The sequence below is a fragment of the Hemiscyllium ocellatum genome, chromosome 10 (genome assembly GCF_020745735.1).
Source record: "Hemiscyllium ocellatum isolate sHemOce1 chromosome 10, sHemOce1.pat.X.cur, whole genome shotgun sequence".
In the NCBI taxonomy this organism is placed as follows: Eukaryota; Metazoa; Chordata; class Chondrichthyes; order Orectolobiformes; family Hemiscylliidae; genus Hemiscyllium; species Hemiscyllium ocellatum.
In genome coordinates, this window is record NC_083410.1 from 81,140,258 (window position 1) to 81,161,326 (window position 21,069).

At 39.5% G+C, this 21,069-nt stretch overlaps 1 protein-coding gene across 2 annotated transcripts in view; it reads left to right on the forward strand.

Moving 5' to 3' along the window:
• The first annotated feature begins 4,409 nt into the window (after positions 1-4,409).
• LOC132819476 (solute carrier family 22 member 2-like) overlaps positions 4,410-21,069 on the forward strand; it is a 44,885-nt gene continuing 28,225 nt past the window's right edge. For both annotated transcript variants that reach the window (XM_060831006.1, XM_060831005.1), the window contains exon 1: positions 4,410-4,820. In XM_060831006.1, coding sequence (XP_060686989.1) covers positions 4,410-4,820 — 411 coding nt within the window. The remainder of the gene's footprint in view (positions 4,821-21,069) is intronic.

Here is a 21,069-nt window from a genome sequence, read left to right on the forward strand (position 1 = left end):
CATAGAATTAGTAGAAGGGTTGAGAGCAGCAGGGCTGAAGTTGGGTGTCATTAATGTACATATGGAAACTAATGTTACAATTTCACGTGTTGCAAATAAGAAACAGGATGGAGTTGAGAATAGATTCGCAGGGAGACACCAATGATCAGAGCTCCTGTACATAAAGAAGTCTTTGCAGAGATAAGCATGAGCCTAAGTGAATGCAGTGCCACTATTTGGATTATAGAGAATGTATTAGATAACTGTAATAAAAGGCCGCAGACAAATAGGACAGCATCTTTCCAGGTAATGAACAACGGTATTGGCAAGATGGTTGAGAAAATCATGACCTAGCTAGTGAGGAGCTTTTTTACACCGACAGCAAAAAGTCCCATTTTACCACCAGGTGGTGAATGGCAAGATGCGACTCTCAGCAGTGAACACTGAGAGATCTATTTTCATGCATTAACATCTCAGTACTATCAGACCTAATTTTTTATGCAGTTCGTCATTCTTCTGCCTGTTAGCGAGAATCTAGACAGTGACATTTCTGAATATAAAAGTCAAAGTGGTTGCTTGGCACCTCCAGCTTGTCCCTTGCTCTGCTGAGTCACTATTTTCGACACTAGTCACCAACATCTCAGGCCTTGCTCCAGAGGCAGCAATTGCTGATACCTCTTGTCCATTGGACACATACCAGCCTCACTGCACCTATTTGGCATATTTCTGATACACTTGCAACACGGTTCTGTGTTATGGAATGCACTTTGTTCCTGCAATATCATTCCAGTTAAAGGGGCCGGTATGCTCTAAACGTGCCATGGGACAAGCACTGAATTCAGGCTGGATATGGATCTGGCTGCATCTTGATTTCTTAGTGCTCATGCAGATCAAAGTGGTGAGCAGGAATGTTTGGAATCTCAGTACTGATGGATTCGACAGAGTGCCAGGAAGAACTGAATATGGAGATTTGGGGAGGGCACCTTAAATAACAAGCTGAGCTTGTGTCTAACTGAGTCGTCCATGACCTTGCATTTCCTTCCATATTATTCGACTTATAAACGTACACTGGAAATAGAAAATGACTGGGACCACACCTGAAGTAGGCAGAATTAATTTTTTTCTTTGAAGTCAGTTAGAGAGGTGAGTCATAGTCTTTCCTGAGGGTCAGTGAAATAAAGATCAAATGGCTATCAAAGATCACTGCTGTGACAGGGAGGTAGGGAATTGGAGGCAGCATGCAGGAATATAGAGGGGGTAATAAAGGTGAAGGGTGAACCTCAACAAGTGAATGATGTGAGACACTTCAAGGGTAAGTGTATTAGTCAACATTTTCACAGTAGAGATTGAAGAGTCTGTAATCATTGCACGTGCATGTGAAATGCATGCAGTTTCTAATTGCATAGAATACAAATCCTTGTCACAAGCAATCTTGATCATGGCACTGGTCACTGCTGATTAAAAGTGGTCATCTCTATAAAACAAAAATAATCACAGGTGACCTTAACAGTGGCATTTGCAGGCCACAAAGCTCAATACTACAGGATCGCAGAGGCTGCACAGGGCCACAGTACTGACTTCCTTATGAATTGTAAGCATTCATAAGTGACATTGCTCTTATGTGCAATGATACCATAAGTCTCCGCACTTATACAACACTTGAAATCTCCTACTGTCTCTTTACGACAGATGCTGCTTTCATTGGTATAAAGAACTTTTGTCAAAGATCTATTTAGAGGCATTCCATGGTCTTCCATGTTAGAGTCCTCCATATCCCACTATATGAATGACTAAGCTAAATTGTCATTTGTGAGTGATGCTTACATTACTAAGGAATTATTCTGTTTCTTATATTGCCCACACGTGTTAATTAGAAATGTGACCAATGGATCTAGACCCTGCAGGAGATATCATCACTGTTGCTATTGTGAAGACCCATGGAGGTGGAGAAACTGATGCACCAGCAATCCCAAGACTAGCAATAACTTCCAGTAAATGCCAAACAGGCTCCATGTGAAGAGGTCTCAGCTGAAGGTCCCTTCACAATGTGTAAAAGGTTCAAGAGTCCCAGAGTCTATTTTTCTCAATGCCATTTCCTCCAGTTGAGTGAGATGCTACATCACCACATACTAAGGATATCCCAGGGCACTGACACAGAACTGTGCCAACTGCTGGAGGGGGACAAGTGACATGAAGGAATGGGCAGCTTGCTATCCCTTCAAGGTGACAGATACGCTAAATGTTCACGCAATGTTTCCAGGAAGTCACCTAGGACCTGTGTGAGATCTCACAATCCTCAACCCACAAATATATCAAGGATGTTACCAATGAAATTTGTTCCTGATTACACCACATCATCTTGTTTCTTAGTGATGAGGTTATGTAGAAACACAGGAACAGCAGTAAGTCATTCAATGAGTTCATGGCTGATCTGTGGCCTAACTCCATATGTCTGCTGTTTGTCCATATCCCGTGATAACTTTGTTAACAAAGAATTATCTATCTCAAATTAACTAACAACTGATATGGCATCACAATATTCCCTAGTTAAAGAACCTCCAGTCAATGGAAGTGGTTTATCTTTCTTTTCTTATTAATATCTTGAAGACTTTGCTCAGATCACCTCCTAATCTTCTAAATTCTGGAGCAAACAGGCCTAATTTCTATAATCACTCCTCATAACCCTTAAATTCCAGGTGTCACTCTTATAAACCTACAATGTACTCACTCCAAGGTCAATATATCTTTCCTAAGGTATAGTGGCCAGATCTGCTCATTGTACTCCAAGTGAGGTCTAACCAGGATTTTGTACGACTTTTCCAATTCTCATGTGGGGGTATTAGAGATTAGAGCTACAACTGGAGTTGTAGACTTTGTTGACAATGTTGATTTCTTCCAGGTGCAAGGGCAATAGACGTTGAGAGAGCCACTTTGGCAGACGTCTTCAATGGAAAAGGATTCCATTTGTTCAATATACAAATATACAGATGTGTGATCATCACCACATCTTAGAGTTCTGTACCAAATACCCTCGAAGCTGTCTTTTTGCCTATATCCTTAATAACTTTTATTCCTCCTTCCTGTATATAATGGTCTGACATTGAATGATGAGAAAATGTTGGGCTACATGAAGTAAGATGTAATGAGACTAAGAATGGGTAAGCTGTGTGGCTTGTTTCTTAATTAACAACAGTTGTACTAGCACTCTGATATAATATATAATGAGGTGTCATCCATGCCACCTTTTGCACTGTGAAGCATTTATTTCTGGTTGACCTCCGATTATTTTCAAGGTTAAGGGCAGCTTCAGACTACCAATGCTTGAATTGGGGCACTGTGGGTTTTAAAGATAGTGCAAGCTCAAAGGCTGTGGTGAATACTTCCACCTACAATGAGTGGGAGATTAGAATGAGCAGGTGCCATAGAGGCATGATGCCTAGGTATGAGGATAGCATGAGGAAATTCACCAGGCCTCATGGAGAGAAATTCTTCATGAAACTTGTCAAAACTGACTCTTGGCTGATTTTTGATAAAATTATATCTATTGAGAAGCAGAATAATAATTTACATTCACAATCACATACTATTACCCTTTTTTTTGCATCAGCTAAACAGCTTTTGTTTTGTTGGTGCTGCTACATTTTCTCTTATTTCTGTATGCATTTTCTCAGTAAACATGAAGGTGTTTGTAAAACAGTCATAAATATGATAGGTGAGTGACATTCTATTCAAAGTTATTTGGGTTCTATGATAAAATCAAATTATTTTGTCTTATTACCTCCAATAGCACAGCAAACCCAATGCAATGTAGTGGAAAGTGAAAAGTGTGGCACTGGGAAAGCACAGCAGGTCAAGCAGCACCCAAAGAGCCGGACAGTCGACATTTGGGCATAAGCCCATCATCCAGCATCTGCAGTCCTCACCTTCTCTCAATCACAATGTGGTGGAAAGTGGGTCTGTGGGAATGTGTAATATACTTTTTACTTCAACTTTTTTCTTCAGAGAGGTAAGGAGCTTTCAGATGCAAAAAAAATCATGTTTTTCACTAATCAGTACACATGTTGAAATTACTTACAATATTTCCACAAGTTGCTTTGAATCTCATTAACTGATGATGTGTGGGAAGCTCAAAAATAATACATTTTTTGAAAAAAATCATTAAAGCATAGGGCTTTGAGTTGTGTATTAAACTTGAAGTTTTGAAAAGTGGTTACCAATAGTAGTTTGTAATTGCTCTGAATAATTCAGCGTCACGTTTCATTTGTTCATTCATTTACTAAATTGGCTAACTCTTCAGTTTACACAGTTGATTGGTAGACCAAGATTTCACATTGATTTGTTGGGATACACTACTGCAGGTCTTGTGCACGGAGGACATTCTGTCACTGTCAATTTACTTTTTTCACTTATTGTTGAACAGATACATCATAATGTTGACTTTTGATGATGTTTTGGAAGAAGTAGGAGGATTTGGATTATATCAGAAGATCACATTATTTTTTGTATGCCTGACCTCAGCGGCGTTCGCCTATCTCTATGTTGGATTTGTTTTTTTAGCAGTTACTCCTGACCATTGGTGCAGGAGCCCTGGGGTGACTGAGCTGAGAGATAAATGCAACTGGTCTCTGGAACAGGAGAAGAATTATACGTTACCTGTGGGGCAATCGGGCAGCTCCTCATACAGTCAGTGCGAGAAATACAATGTTGACTGGAACGCCTCTTCAGGCAGCTGTGAAAATCCACTGCTACTTATTCAGAACGGATCCCAAGATTTGCCACTCACAACATGCCAGGACGGGTGGATTTTTGAAAATGGCTCCATTTCCAGTATTGTGACTGAGGTATGTTTTAATTTTAGTTAGAAACATTAATTCCAATTATGTTATTAAGTTAGCAGCATGCAATATTAGCATGTCATCTCTTGCTAATGATACAAAGTTGTTAAAACATCAGTGTCCAAATTGCAATCATGAGAGTTTGCTATGCTCTAAGTGCTGGATCTCCCTCCCAAAGTCTCTGTTGTTTCATTTTTCTCTCCTGCTTCTATGGCAGTACTTAAAATCCACATCTTTCAATCGTAGTATCTTTTAATGGGGTTGGGAGCCAATTTTCTTGTCTGTTTAAACTCTGCTTTGGCACCACAGTCAGTTCTGCTATAACGCCAGTCGGTTCTGTTCTCATACAATCCCGTGTTATACAAAAATTGCGTAATAGCAGTGCCATTTAGACTAATGGGGCCGAAATCGCTTTATAACCAGTACATGCTTTAAAAGTTCACTCTATAGAAATAATGTCCCCGAATCCGTCAATCACATGATAACAAATTTGCATTAACAAAACACGCATTACAGCTGAATGACCTGTATTTACTGTAATAAGCAATTTGCATACTGTAATTAATGTCAGTAATTAAAGTTACACTGCACTGAGTCCTGTTGTGAAATGGGCTTTCAACTCACCACCTTTTGACTCAGATGAATGAAATCACTTCACTTTGACACATCTAAAGCTATTTATAAGTGAATGTGCACATGGCTATTTGAAACATTCATGAATTTCTACCTATGTGCTAACAGTTAAATTCATATCAAAACTTGTGCGGCTATACTAAGTGGAATTGAATTTGAAATCAATTCCTTCACAGCATTAGGAATCAGTTTCATAGACTGTAAGCATGCCTTTTGTTCTTAACCTGCATTTAGAGTCATAGAGTCATAGAGATGTACAGCATGGAAACAGACCCTTTGGCCTAACCCGTCCATGCCGACCAGATATCCCAACCCAATCTAATCCCACCTGCCAGCACCCGACCCATATCCCTCCAAAGCCTTCCTATTCATATACCCATCCAAATGCCTCGTAAATGTTGCAATTGTACCAGCCTCCTCCACTTCCTCTGGCAGCTCATTCCATACACATACCACCCTCTGCATAAAAAAGTTGCCCCGTAGGTCTCTTTTATATCTTTCCCCTCTCATCCTAAACCTATGCCCTCTAGTTCTGGACTCCCCGACCCCAGGGAAAATATTTTGTCTATTTATTCAGAATTTTGTAAACCTCTATAAGGTCACCCCTCAGCCTCTGACGCTCCAGAGAAAACAGCCCCAGCCTGCTCAGATCCTCCAAGCCTGGCAACATCCTTCTAAATCTTTTTTGAACCCTTTCAAGTTTCACAACATCTTTCCAATAGGAAGGAGACCAGAATTGCACACAATATTCCAACAGTGACCAATGTCCTGTACAGCCGCAACATGACCTCCCAACTCCTGTACTCAATACTCTGACTAATAAAGGAAAGCATACCAAACGCCACCTTCGCTATCCTATCCACCTGCAACTCCACTTTCAAGGAGCCATGAACCTGCACTCCAAAGTCTTTGTTCAGCAACACTCCCTAGGACTTTACCATCAAGTGCATAAGTCCTGCTAAGATTTGCTTTCCCAAAATGCAGCACCTCACATTTATCTGAATTAAATTCCATCTGCCACTTCTCAGCCCATTGGCCAATCTGGTCAAGATCCTGTTGTAATCTGAGGTAACCCTCTTCGCTGTCCACTACACCTCCAATTTTGGTGTCATCTGCAAACTTACTAACTGTACCTCTTCTGCTCGCATCCAAATCATTTATGTAAATGACAAAAAGTAGAGAACCCAGCACCGATCCTTGTGGCACTCCACTGGTTACAGGCCTCCAGTCTGAAAAACAACCCTCCGCCACCACCTTCTGTCTTCTACCTTTGAGCCAGTTCTGTATCCAAATGGCTAGTTCTCCCTGTATTCCATGAGATCTAAGCTTGCTAATCAGTCTCCCATGGGCAACCTATCGAACGCTTTACTGATGTCCATATAGATCACATCATATGATGTGATATGAGGGCTCTGCCCTCATCAATCATCTTTGTTACTTCAAAAAACTCAATCAAGTTTGTGAGACATGATTTCCCACGCACAAAGCCATGTTGACTATCCCGAATCAGTCCTTGCCTTTCCAAATACATGTACACCCTGTCCCTCAGGATTTCCTCCAATAACTTGCCCACCACCGAGGTCAGGCTCACCGGTCTATAGTTCCCTGGCTTGTCTTTACCGCCCTTCTTAAACAGTGGCACCACATTTGCCAACCTCCAGTCTTCTGGCACCTCACCTGTGACTATCGATGATACAAATATCTCAGCAAGAAGTCCAGCAATCACTTCTCTAGCTTCCCACAGAGTTCTCGGGTACATCTGATCAGGTCCTGGGGATTTATCCACTTTTAACCGTTTCAAGACATCCAGCACTTCCTCCTCTGTAATCTGAACATTTTGCAAGATGCCACCATCTATTTCCTGACAGTCTATATCTTCCATATGCTTTCCCACAGTAAATACTGATGCAAAATATTCATTTAGTATCTCAACTGTCTGCAGTCGGCAGAGATGGTACTTAATTAACATCACCTAATAAATTCAGACAAATTTGATATATTGACATCCTAGTCGTTGTATAGTGTGTTTGACTCCTTGCACAGAATGTGGAAGTTTCATCAGATTACTCTCAGAATCAATTAATCTAATTAACCTTGACTTTAATTTCTGGTTGATTTGACCAAATGTTGTACGAATTCTGCCTAGTGTCCTGATGCATCTCAGGGTCACCTCCAGAGATGCAGTAGTATTTAAAAGCAATGCTGTGGATGAATCCAGCTCTTCTGATATACCTGGCATCCCAACATTTGATGAATCTTCCCAGCAAAGAAGAATGATAGTGAACAGTCGTACCAGATTTGAAATATTAACGCTATTTGTCTCCACGGATGCTGCAAGGTTTGCTGAGTTTCTCCAGTATTCTCTGTGTTGTTGCCGTGTCAGAAATCTGGACTCAGGTATGCCAACAATTTAGAATTCCTTGAATAGAAGATTCTGTACCTGTCTGGGGACTGAATGAATCAATAGTGTATTGTTGTACCCTATTGTGGGATCTGTTGGCTGACAATGACTACAAAATAATTCAGTTTCAACGGAGTCAATTCAGAGGAAAAAGAAACTTAAGCATTATACACAACCAAAAACACATTTTGATAAGTTTCTCATCCTGACAGATCATCTTTGACTTTTTTAAAGACTGCCCAACTGAATATAGACATAACTCTAAATATTGAAGACTATTCTTTTCATCCTTGCATTTAAACCTGCAACCTCCTTGATTCATCATTTTTTGCCTTTTCATGGTTGTGGAGTTTGTATTTCCACTACTCCATCTGAAGGATACTCCTGGTGTTACACTGGTGATGGGAAGAGTGTGTTAGAAGTCAAGTCCCAATACTGTATGAGCCAAATCAAATGTCTGTCTTTCTTAGTCACCAAAATGGTCAATTTGTTTCTTTTTATTAGTTATCCAGAATAAAAGAGACTTTGCCAGGTTTATTCAATCAACCCCAAATTAGCACTTTTACTAAAGCAAAGTGTATTTTTACATGACGTTATTTACTAAAGTACTATGTAGAATTAAAGACATCCTTCTTTATCCCAAACAAAAACACATGTATGGACAGGATGAGCTGAGATGAAGTGCAGAAGTACTGATAGTTTCGCTTCTCTACAAAATCTGATTGATGTTAGTCACAGGGCAATCTGAAAATAATTTTCTCAATTCAGCCAGGAAGCAGTTAGGAATCCTAATATTTGAAACTTTCAGGACTCAGTACAGTCCAGAGCCTGTTGCTGGACAACATTCAGCACAAGGCCTATTCGAAACACACTCTGCTTCTCTTGCAATTAAGAGCATAAAAGTGATGTCTTAGCTCTCTTTTTAAAAGCTTTGCTAGTCACTGCTTTTCAAAGTAACTTGCTTATTTTCATAAACAACAAATAACCCCACAATTCTCATTGATATTATTTTTTCCAAGAAATTATGTAGTATGTCCTTTGCAATCCAGGAATTGTCCAGATCTTTCAATTTCCAATTCTCATAATGCATAAATACATGTTTTCTCAACAATGGTTTTAGTTATTTTGTGCGAAGACACATTTCGTGACCTTGAGCCCTGAACATAATCTTTAGCAGTTTCACACAGCACCTATTCTTGCTTTGAATTTACTTCAGGTGTACTCTTTGTATCCTCTTTTGAATCAAATTTGCCAGTGATTCCATTAAGTCAGTTAGTTATACATGAATTTATTTGCCTTGTCATGTGTCTGTTTGTAAGGTAGTGAAAGTCCTTTTCTTTTTGTATAGTATTATGTGTACTATGATTTTACTTATGTTGAACTGTATTTCATGGTCAACCACTCAATAGATAGACATTCATAACACTGATTAATAATATTATACCTCTAATTATTGCACCTCTATGTCTCTAACTGAGCTATATAAGTTGATAAAAGGGATCCACAAAGTGCTTGCAGAAAGAAAGTTTCCTTGTGGGACAGTCTAGAATGAGAGAATAAGGGATAGCAGAAGTAAAACACAGAGATGAGGGGAAATTACTTCTCACAAAGGATGATGAATCTAGGAATTTATACCCCTACGTGTCATGGATGCTGGAGCACTAAATAAATTTAAAGAGAAGATCGGCAGACTTTTAATTATTAAAGGGTTGAAGGGTTATGGGGAGTAGGCAGGTGAATAAAGTTGAAGCTGAAATGAAATCAGACGTAGCTGTATTAAATGGCAAATCAGGCTCAAAGGACTGAATTGCCTGCATTTTCTCCTTGATCTTACGTCTCAAAATGTTTCCAGAGTGATCTCGGGACCTCGAGAACCTGAAGGTAATGATTGGTGCAGTCTGGAGTCAATGCCCAATATGGACTGGAGGCTACGTGCAGTGTTAGAGGATAATTGTTCTGAATTTTTCATTTCTCTATTTTCTAATTTATTTCTACAATCTATAATGCTGGGATTTTTATGTCTTTATTTTCTATTCTTTTTCCCTAAGAACTCGTACTGAAAAAATTGGACCTATGTACCTTTGTATGTAAGATGACACTATAAGTGAATAAGTGACAACTTGTAATCTTTTCACTGTACTCATTTGAGTACACGTGACAATAAAACTAATCCAATATAATTCAATTATGTTCCTATATTGTTCTTATCCTTGTGCTTTGAACCATCTTTTAGAGTGAAGAAGCTGAGTGTGGAGTTCCTATGGAATTTTGAGCTAGTTCTAAGACTGGATTAAGCTGTCAAAGATATGGAAATTCAGTCAATAATGAAGGATGGGAAAGAAAGAAAGAGAGAGACATGAATTCAAACATTGGGAATGAAATGTTGCCTGCTGTTAATAAAAGCCGTTAGCAAATAGGCAAAAAGAATAAGGAGTATTTGAATGACAGGTTTGAGATATCAAACCTGAGACTAAGATCATTATGGTGTAGAAGTAATAATTGAAACAAGGCTTGAATAGGATGTTTTTGGAAGGTAACATTTCTGCTTTTGAGGTGTTTTTGAAAGAAGGAAAAAAAGAAGGGTGAAGGAGTGTCAGCAGTTATTATAGTACCGATGTGGGATGATGCAGTTGGAGGGTTAAAGACAATTTATTTTGTTAGAATTGAAAAAGTAAGGAGATAAAGGGGCAAATGTGCAACAGGTTACAGAAGGCTGCAAGAAAATAGAATATTGATAATGGGAGTTTCAGTTATTCCAAGATAGGAGTAGGATAAGCAGAAAATAGAGGCATTTGTGAAATGTATACAAGAAAACCTTTTTGATCAATGTGGTTCCTGTTAACACAGAAGGACAAGGCGATGGATCATATTTTGGGGATTGAAACCTTTGGATCTATAGTCATATAGATGACTTGAGTCATAATTAAACGCCTAATGTCATGACAACATTAAATCACATGGAACTGAAACCCAAGTCTTTCAGATGGCAAAGATGTATTTTCATATTATCTTTCACCTTCTGTAACCAATCTGCCAGAATTGGATAGAGTCAGCATTGTTTACAAAAGGAAAATCATGCTTGACAAATTTACTGGAAGTTTTTGAGGATGAATATCGGAGAATTAATTGGGGATAAGTGAATATCGTTGCCTTGAACTTCCATAAGGCTTTTTTAAGGTCCTACATTAAAAGATTACCATGTACAATTAATACTCTAATTTACCACTTAAATTATAGAGAACAGCTTGGAAGGTGGGAAGCAAAGAGTAGGAATAAATGGCATGCATTTGCTGACTCATCCAACTTCTCCAAATCATACTGATGCATGTGACCAACGGGCAACCGTCGAGATCAGTGCTTGGACCAGAGCTATTTGCAATTTATATTGATTATTTTGATTAGGAAATTAAATGTAATCTCCAAGTTTGCAGACAACTAAAAGCTAGGTGGGAGGGTGAACTATGACATCAGCAAATTGGAGAAGTTGAATAAGTGGGCAAATCCATAGCAGATGAAGTATAGTGTGGATAAATGTGAAGTTATCTACTATGGTAGCAAAAACAGGAAGACGGATTATTATCTGCATGCTGACAGATTGGGAGGTACAATAACACCTGGATGTCTTTGTCCACCAGTCACTGAAAGTAAACTTGTAGATGGAGTAGACAAGGAAGAAGAGAAATGGTATGTTGGCCTCCATAGAAAGAGGAATTGAGTACAGGATAAAGGCTACCTTTCTACAGTTGTACAAGGCCTTCTTCAGACTACACCTAGAATATTGTGTGCAGCTTTAGTCTCCTTATCTGAGGAAGTTCTGGCTATGGAGGGAGTGATTCTTAGGATGGTAGGGCTGACCTGTGAAGAGAGATTGGATCAGTTAGGACTAAAATCACAGGGGTTTAGAAGAATAAAGAAGGAATCTCACGGAAACCTGTAAAGTTCTAACAAGACAGGATAAACACAGGAAGGATGTTCCTGAAGATGAGAGTGTCCAAAACCAGGGCTCACTATTTAAGAATATAAGGTAAGCCATTGAGAACTGAAATGAGAAGACGTTTCTTCATCCAGAGAGTGCTGAGCCGCCTAGGATTCTCTCGCACAGAAAGTGGTTGAGGCTAAAACATTTAATGGTTTCAAGAAGGAGTTAGATATAATTCATAAGTCAAAAAGGATCAAAGAGTATGGGGCAAAAGTAGAAACAGAGTACTGAGTTGAATGATCAACGATGATCATACTGAACTATAGAGCTGGCTTAAAGGGTTCAATGGCATACCCCGTTCCTATTTTCTATGTTTTTATCTAGCAATGAGTAGACTCAATGAAGTGGCAGAAATGGAACCCTGAAGTAAAGCTCAGTGGCAGTATATTGCAGTGGGCAAAGGATTTCAAGTCTTATGTAGTTATTCGCTTGCAATGAGGAAAATTCCATGCAACACTAACAAAGTATGGGAAAAAATAACGGAATAAGGCACGCAGAAAAAAAATTGAATTGAATTAGTTTTATTGTCACGTACTCAAATGAGTACAGTGAGAAGTTTATAAGTCACCACTTACAACAACATCTAAAGCACAAGGGTACTTAGATACATTCCTTAGTACAGAATAGATAAATGAAGGAAAAGAGGTTACATTGCAACTATGTATAGTATGACCATAGGTCAGAAAATAAAAGGAAAGTTAAAAAGACAAACATCACAGTCTCTCTCCAAAGGCTGTCCGCAGTAGACTGACACACGGGGCCCTCCACGAGATCTGTCTGCCGGCTGCCGCCACGCTTATACTGGGCCACTGACATCATGCACCTGTACCAGGCCCCAGACATCCCTGCGACCCTGCTCCATCCACTGGCATCTCTGGTGATCATTGGCTCTGCTTCAGAGGCCAGGGCTGGGTGTTTGAGGCTGACAGAAAGGAGGAGAGGGGGAGAAAAAAATATAAAGTAGTAAATGAATGGGCGGAGTGGAAGATCTCCAGATGAAATGCCCTACTCTGCCACCACCTTACCATCTCAAAATCAGCCTGACACTGAGTTGGAGATTACTGCAGAGTAGAGGTCCTTCCAGAAATGGGAAATAACAAGGCACACAATGGCCATCAGCAGAAATGTGGAAAGAAACAAGATGCAGTCTCACAATAAGGGACCTTATCGATGGGAGCTAGTACTAATGTTACTACATTAGTAACATAGAAGGTTTAAAAACAGACCATTGCAGTCCATTGGATTTCAAGGATTAGAGGATACTTAAGATTAGGATGAATTCTTCATAGGGGATATAAAAAGTGGTCAGGAGGAAATTGAGGAGCAAATTTGCAGGGAGATCTCAGTTATCTGTAAGAATAATAGGGTGGTAATGGTAAAGTAGTTTAACTTACAAACATTGACTAGAACTACTAAGTGTTAAGGGATTGGATAGAGAGGAATTTGTTAAGGGTACACTAGAAAACTTTCTAATTCAGTAGGGACAGATGGAAATTGGGAAGCCTTCAAAAATGAGATGGAGTGTTCAGGAAAATATGTCCCTGTTAGGGTGGAGGGCAAGGCTAGTAGATACAAGGAAGACTGGATGACTGAAGAAATTGAGGCTCTGGTCAAGAAAAAGAAAGAAGCATTTGTCAGATATAAGCAGCAGTGATCGAGTGAATCCCTAGAGAAGTACAAGGGCAGTACAAATATACTTGAGAGAAATCAGGAGGGCAAAAAGGGGACATGAGATAGCTTTGGCAAATAGGATTGAGGAGAATCCAAAAGGTTTCTTTTGGATTCATTAAAGACAAAAATGCATTAAGGACAAAAGGGTAACTAGGGAGAGAATAGGGCTGCTTAAAGATTAGCAAGACCATTTACATGTGGAACCACAGGAGAAGGTGGAGATAGTAAACAAGTATTTCACATCAGTGTTTACTGTGGACAAGGATATGGAAGCTAGAGAACTTGGGGAAATAAATAGCAATATCTTAAAAAGTGCCCATATGACAGAGGAGGAGGTGCTGGATGTTTTAAAATGCATAAAGATAGATAAATTCCCAGGACAAGATTAGGTGTACCTTAAAACTTTTTGGGAAGCTAGGAAAGTGATTGCTAGGCCCCATGCTGAGATATTTGTATTATCAATAGCCACAGGTGAGATGCCAGAAGACTGAAGAATGTTGAGCCTGACATCAATGGTGGGCAAGTTGTTGGATGGAATTCTGAGGGACAGGATTTACATATATTGGAAAGGCAAGGACTGATTAGGAACAGTCAGCATAGTTTTGTTCTTGGGGAATCATGTCTCACAAACTTGATTAGGATTTTTGAAAATTGGCATAGAAGATTGATGAAGGCAGAATGATGGACCTTGTCTATATGGAGTTTAATAAGACATTTGACAAGGTTCTGCATAGGTAAAAACAATGACTGCAGATGCTGGAAACCAGATTCTGGATCAGTGGTGCTGGAAGAGCACAGCAGTTCAGGCAGCATCCAACGAGCAGTGAAATCGACGTTTCGGGCAAAAGCCCTTCATCAGGAATAATGCGGTTCTGCATAGTAAATTGATTAAGAAGGTCAGATCACATGGAATTCAGGGACAATTAGCTATTTGGATACAAAATTGGACAATAAGTAGGAGACAGAGGATGATAGCAGGGGTTTGCTTTTTGGACTGGAGGCCTGTGCCAACCGTGTACTGCAGGGAACGGCGCTGGGTCCACTGCTTTTTGCCATTTGTGTAAATGATGTGAATGTGAACATAGGAAGCAGAGTTAGTAAATTTGCAGATGACACTAAAATTAGTCGTGTAGTAGACAGTGAAGAAGGCTGCCTCAGAGTACCAGGGGATCTTGGGCGGCACGGTGGCACAGTGGTTAGCACTGCTGCCTCACAGCACCAGAGACCCGGGTTCAATTCCCGACTCAGGCGACTGACTGTGTGGAGTTTGCACTTTCTCCCCGTGTCTGCGTGGGTTTCCTCCGGGTGCTCCGGTTTCCTCCCACAGTCACAAAGATGTGCGGGTCAGGTGAATTGGCCATGCTAAATTGCCCGTAGTGTTAGGTAAGGGGTAAATGTAAGGGTATGGGTGGGTTGCGCTTCGGCGGGTCGGTGTGGACTTGTTGGGCCGAAGGGCCTGTTTCCACACTGTAAGTCTAAGTCTAAGTCTAAGTCTAAGTCTTGATCAGATGGGCCCAATGAGTGGCAAATGGAGATTAAGTTAGATAAATGTGAGGTGTTACATTTTGATAGGGCAAATCAGGGCAGGATTGATATACTTAATGGTAAGATCCTGGGTAGTGTTTCCAAACAAAGGGACCTTGGAGTGCAGGCTATATTCCTTGAAAATGAAGTTGCAGGTAGACAGGGTGGTGAAGGCGGCGTTTGGTCAGTTTGTCTTTGTTGGTCAGTGCATAGAGTATGGGAATTGAGACGTCATACTAAGGCTGAACAGGAATTAGTGAGGCCACTTTTGGAATATTGTATTTAATTCTGGTCCCCTTGCTGTAGGAAGCATGTTGTTAAATTTGAAATAGTTCAGAAAAGGTTTACAAAGACGATGCCAGGGTTGGAGAGTTTGAACTATAGGGAGAGGCTGAATTGGCTGAGGCTTTTTTCTCTGGAGTGTCAGAGGCTGAGGGGTGACTTTATAGAAGTTTATAAAATGATGGGCATGGATAGGGTGAGTAGTCAAGGTCTTTTCCCCAGCAGGGGAGTCCAAAATTTGAGGGCAGAGGATTCAGGTGAGAAGGGAAAGATTTAAAAGAGACCAAAGGGGTAACATTTTCACGCAGAGGGTGGTGCATGTTTGGAATGAGCTGCCAGAGGAAGTGGTGGAGTTTGGTATAATCACAACGTTTAAAAAGCATCAGAACTTGTATATGAATAACAAAGGTTCAGAGGGATATGGGCCAAATGCTGGCAAATGGGACTAGATTAATTTAGGATATCTGGTCAGCATGGATAGTTGGACTGAAGGGTCTGTTACCATGCTGTACATCTTTATGACTGTATGACTCAAAGTGCACTACAGGATTTTGGCTCCTCTGATTATACTGTCATGACCAAGCTTGAAGGGGTACACTACCTTATTTCCTAGTCCCATTCTTCTATAGTCCATAATAAAACTTAAATCTAATTCAGGTAGTGATTTGGCCAATTATCTAGGTCTCAAATTGTATCTGGTTTAATTTGAAAAACAAGTGTTTAGTTTCTGTAATTATTTAGATAATATTAATGACCTATTCATTACCAAAAATGTTACTCAGAGACATAAAAAAAATAAATGTTAGGACAATACAAATATATACAATTGCCCTTCTAAAAATCCCATAACTCAAGCTATTGTGGCAGGCTGAAATATTTTTACTGGAGACAGTGAGATGGATTCTGAGTTCCACTTTCACTGGTAAAGATAATTTCTAGTTGATTTCATTCTCATATTTTGCTGATTGGAGTTTAAAGGAGGGAGGAAGCAAAGAGCTATTGCTCCTCAGGTAGTTTTTCTGTCATCACCTTTTTAGTTTTGCAGCACAGGAGTGAGTAAAATCTGAGTGAGACACAAGTTGCAGTTGTCCTTTGTTATAATGGGAAAGCATTCACTGATATTTTGAATCTCATTCCTAATTATCACTATTCTTTAGTAAATGGAGATTCTTGTCTGGATTTGCATTTTCTTCATTTTGTAGTTACAGAAAAATAACAATAATAGCAACTACACTTAGACACAGAATCCTTCCTGTGATGAACGTCAAGGTATTAAAAGAAATGAGAGAGAGATTGACATTCTGAAGTCTCAGCTGCTCCCAGCTGCACTTAAACATCTAGTAGAGATGAATGAGACCTTGGCAATATTTCAGGAAACTCAACTGAAGGCAAACAACCTGGTTGTGTCATAGTCGGGCAATAAACAGGCAGGAACAGTAAATGCCCTAATGCTAAAAGGAACAGCAAATGAAGAAGAGCTTATAGTAGTTTAACCACAAACAAACACCAACAAATTGGCAGATTCTCCAAAGGCAACAAGATGACTACAATGTCTGAGAAGTAATATGTGACAAAGTTAGGAATGGATCTTCAATCGTGCATGATGGAAGTCTCAGCACATTGACACAGGTTTCTGATCATTGAAGCTTCAGGCAAAGTCAATACTTTCTGCTTTCTATCAGTAGAAATCAACAGTATATTGAAAATGACATTACTCACAGAAATCAAATATGCATGGCAGTTGCTTTATAAGGTAATAAAAGAAAAATAAAATGTCCAAGATGAGCAGTAAGGTAGCTGCACATAAATGAACATAACTACTAACAAACAAGAAGATTTAGTACTGGTCCATGGGAAAATAATTAATGAAAAATAAGAACTTAGAAGTGAAAAAGCAAATTGTGCAGAGACAGCTGTTGTTCTAAAGCAAGAGGTGCTGTGGTGTTTGGAAAGAAAAGGACTCTTTAACTGAAATATTCCAAGCTCAAAGATTATCTGACAAAAATGTCATGCCAGAGATATTAGCCAGAGATGGATTTCCATTTATAAAAGAAATGCTTGAAAATAAGAACACAGATTTTAGATTGTTTTCAGAAGACTACTCTGGCAAAGTAAACCTTCATCAATAGAAGACATTATCTACAGAGTGGTTATGATATTTTAGAGAGTAAAATTCCAACAAAAATGTGAATCACTCAAATATTGAGCCAATCCAATCTCCTGGATGAGATGAAGTGTAGGTGAACAATAGACTTTGTACATGCTGCTTATTGTCCAACCTTTTACCAGGACAATGCATCAGAGTATTGCAGAAAAAACATCCTGGGATCTGTTAGTGAAAGAATTCTAGATGGGCCACTTCCATCCGATCAGATCAAGGATTGTGACACGATCAAATTTCTTTAGCTCTTCCACTATTCATATCAGTGCAACTCCACTTTTTCCAGGTATTGATAAAGCCTTGACAGAGAGGTACAGCCATCAGTAGAAGTGTATATGGCTGCCCTCCACCTAGCTAAGGAATTAACAATTCTAACCACGATTTTGGAGATATTGTCATCCACTCCAGACAAGCATAGTGAGAGTGGGGATATAGCACCATTGCCTTTACATTTTAATTACTAGAGGCTGGAACCCCAATCTGCTTAGGTACTTACCTCCCAAGGAGAACGATATAGTGCATTCCGAAATGTCAACTCTGTCCTGCTCCTCAGTTGCTGTCCCACCTGCTGCGATTTTCCAGCACCACACTTTTCAACTCTGATCTCCAGCATCTGCAGTCCTCACTTTCTCTTATATGGTGCATCAGTCCCACCTACCTTCAAAAAGAGGTTGGAGATCGATACCTTAACTAGAAGAGACTCTTTGGTTGTAGGAGTTAGGAAGTGGCAGGAAAGTGAAATGTTGATGGTTAACTGGAATACAGATGAACTTGGAGGGAAATGTGGAGTAAAGGGTTAATCTAAAAGGATTACAGTCATCTTTAATAATGGCTACTCAGCTTGTGCATAACATCGATATCATGATAATGTCAGAATAGTGACAGATACTTGTTGATAAAGTAAATGTGTAGAGTGTGTAAGAGGTTTGTTTTTCTCGCACCCTCTACTGTACTGTTATATGTAATAAAACCTGTTAACAGTCACTTAGAGTGCAGATCTTATCTTACTACAAACAGAAGTAAACATATTGTAGTGTAGGAGTGCACAAATGCAGAACTGCATCTAAAGAGATCATAAGAGCATCTTACAGAAGTGTTGGTGATGCAGCAACTCTCTCTGAAGACATACTGGCTTCTCTACCTTGTTTATTCTTCATTCACGGAATGTATGTATAGCTCGCTAGACCATCATTTATCGCCAAGAGGGCAATTCAAAGTTAACTCGGTAAATCTTACTAATGAATCAGTCTTTTTTTAAATGACAATCAAAAGTAGTTACATGATCACCGTTTGGACAGTTTGTTTTTCTTCCACACTTTTGTTGGATTCAAATTTCACAATTTCCCATATGGCAAGAACATTAACCTGGATTACTAGTCCAATAATATTAACACTACTCCCCCACCTCAACAGTGAGCCCCTTATAAATGAAATACATGATGCTGATGTTGAAAGTTTGGGCAAACCTGCAGCTCAGAGTAACTCCCAAAGGATCCCATATCCTTCAATTTTCTGGTCCATTCTATTGTTGATGGTGGTGTACTCCTATTTTTGGATTATGTTCCAAAACGTAACTATTTGCAGAGGTGCAACACGGTGGCACAGTGGTTAGCACTGCTGCCTCACAGCGCCAGAGACCCGGGTTCAATTCCCAACTCAGGCGACTAACTGTATGGAGTTTGCACATCGTCTGCGTGGGTTTCCTCCGGGTGCTCCAGTTTCCTCCCACAGTCCAAAGATGTGCAGGTTAGGTGAATTGGCCATGCTAAATTGCCGTAGTGTTAGGTAAAGGGGTGAATGTAGGAGTGGGTTGTGCTTCGGCAGGTCAGTGTGGACTTGTTGGGCCAAAGGGCCTGTTTCCACACTGTAAGTAATCTAATCTAACCTAGAGCAAAAGAAAGCATACAAGTCATACCATTACCGACAGAATGGGAATTTCCTACCCTGGACATGGTAAAGAAGTCCTCATTTCCTTGTCTCCACAATCATCTTCAAAATTCACTTTATTGTTTTTTTTGTGTATCAGATGAATCTAATGCAAATAGTTACATGTTCAATGTCTTTCCGTTGTTTAGCTGCTACAGATAACAGTTGTGAAGATTTTCAGTGGGGCTGAAAGTGCTTCATTTCACCAACACAGTGCTTTAGCCTTTCTTCAATGTGCAACACTGAAGAAAAGGAGACTAGGTTTGGCTATAAAGGGTGACGGATAGGCTAGGGCTTTTTTCCCCTCGACTGTCAGAGGCTGAAGGGTGACTTAGGTTTTAAAAAAGAGGTTTTAAAAAAATCATGAGGTACGTGGATAGGGTGAATTGCCGAGGTCTATTTCTCAGGTTAGGAGAGTCTAAAACTAAAGGGCACAGGTTCAAGATGAGAGGGGAAAGAATTAAAAAGGAACTGAGGGACAACGTTTTCACACAGAGGGTAGTGCAGGTATGGATCAAGCTGCCAGCGGTGGTGGTGAAGCGGGTACAATTACAACTTTTAAAAGACTTGTGCTTGGGTACACGAATAGGAAGGAATGAAAGGAATATGGGCCAAATGCTGGCAACTGGGACTACATCAGTTTAGAATATCTAGTTGGTGTGGACGAGTTAGATCGAAGGGTCTATTTCCATGCTGTATAACTTGATGACTCAATCTTCCTCTTCAAGGGGTTTTGATGATTTGGGTCCTGGAGGTTCATGTCTTGAATCAGTTTTCCATTAAAAGTTATCATTGCCATTACTTTCATGTCAGCAGTTGTGAGAAAGTGCCATCCCACTCCACCAATAAGTTCACCTATTAAGGAAATGATGACAGAGCAATATATCACAGAGAACTAGAACAAAAGTCTATAGGGTTTCATAGAAGTCCATTCCTACCATTTTATGTGTAGAATTAATAATGTTCGCTTAAATGGGTGTGAACTCAATAACCTATATGTGATCATATTACAAAATCAGGCAAGTAAACCACTCTTCTGTGGGGAAGCGTTTGAGAAACAATTAGAGTTAAAATTACACCTGAGAAAGACAAGAAAGCCAACTGTATGAATACATAACAGTAGATTTCAATGAATTGAAGAAAAGCCTTATACAGATGGAATAGAATTAAAATTTGGCAGGTAAACAATAATTAAACAATGGGAGCTTTACAAAGAGTAAATGAGTGGGGTACCCGATGAACATATTTGTAGATCGGGGAAAGGAAGGGCACCAAAGCTAGAACTCCATCCATGACTAAAGATTATAGAGATTAAAATGAAATTGAAAAGTGAAGTGTATCACAAATGTTGCATATGAAAGACACAGATCACAAAAAGAAATAAGAAAGGAGACTTTAAGAGTAGATTAGCAGCTAACATAAAATAATTATAATATAAATAATCATTAAAGATAGAGTGCACCTGATATCGGTCCAAGTTGAAAATGATCTATTGGGATAAAAATATCTATTGGAGACAGTGCAAATGGCTGAGGTATTAACTGTGCACTTTTCATCCATTGGTTTCACCCAAAGAGGGTGTTATTAATCTAGGAGATAGAAATAATATTCAATAAAAAAAAGACAATGTATTTAAAAGCTTGCATTAAAAAATGACCCTAGATTACTGAGGTAGAAG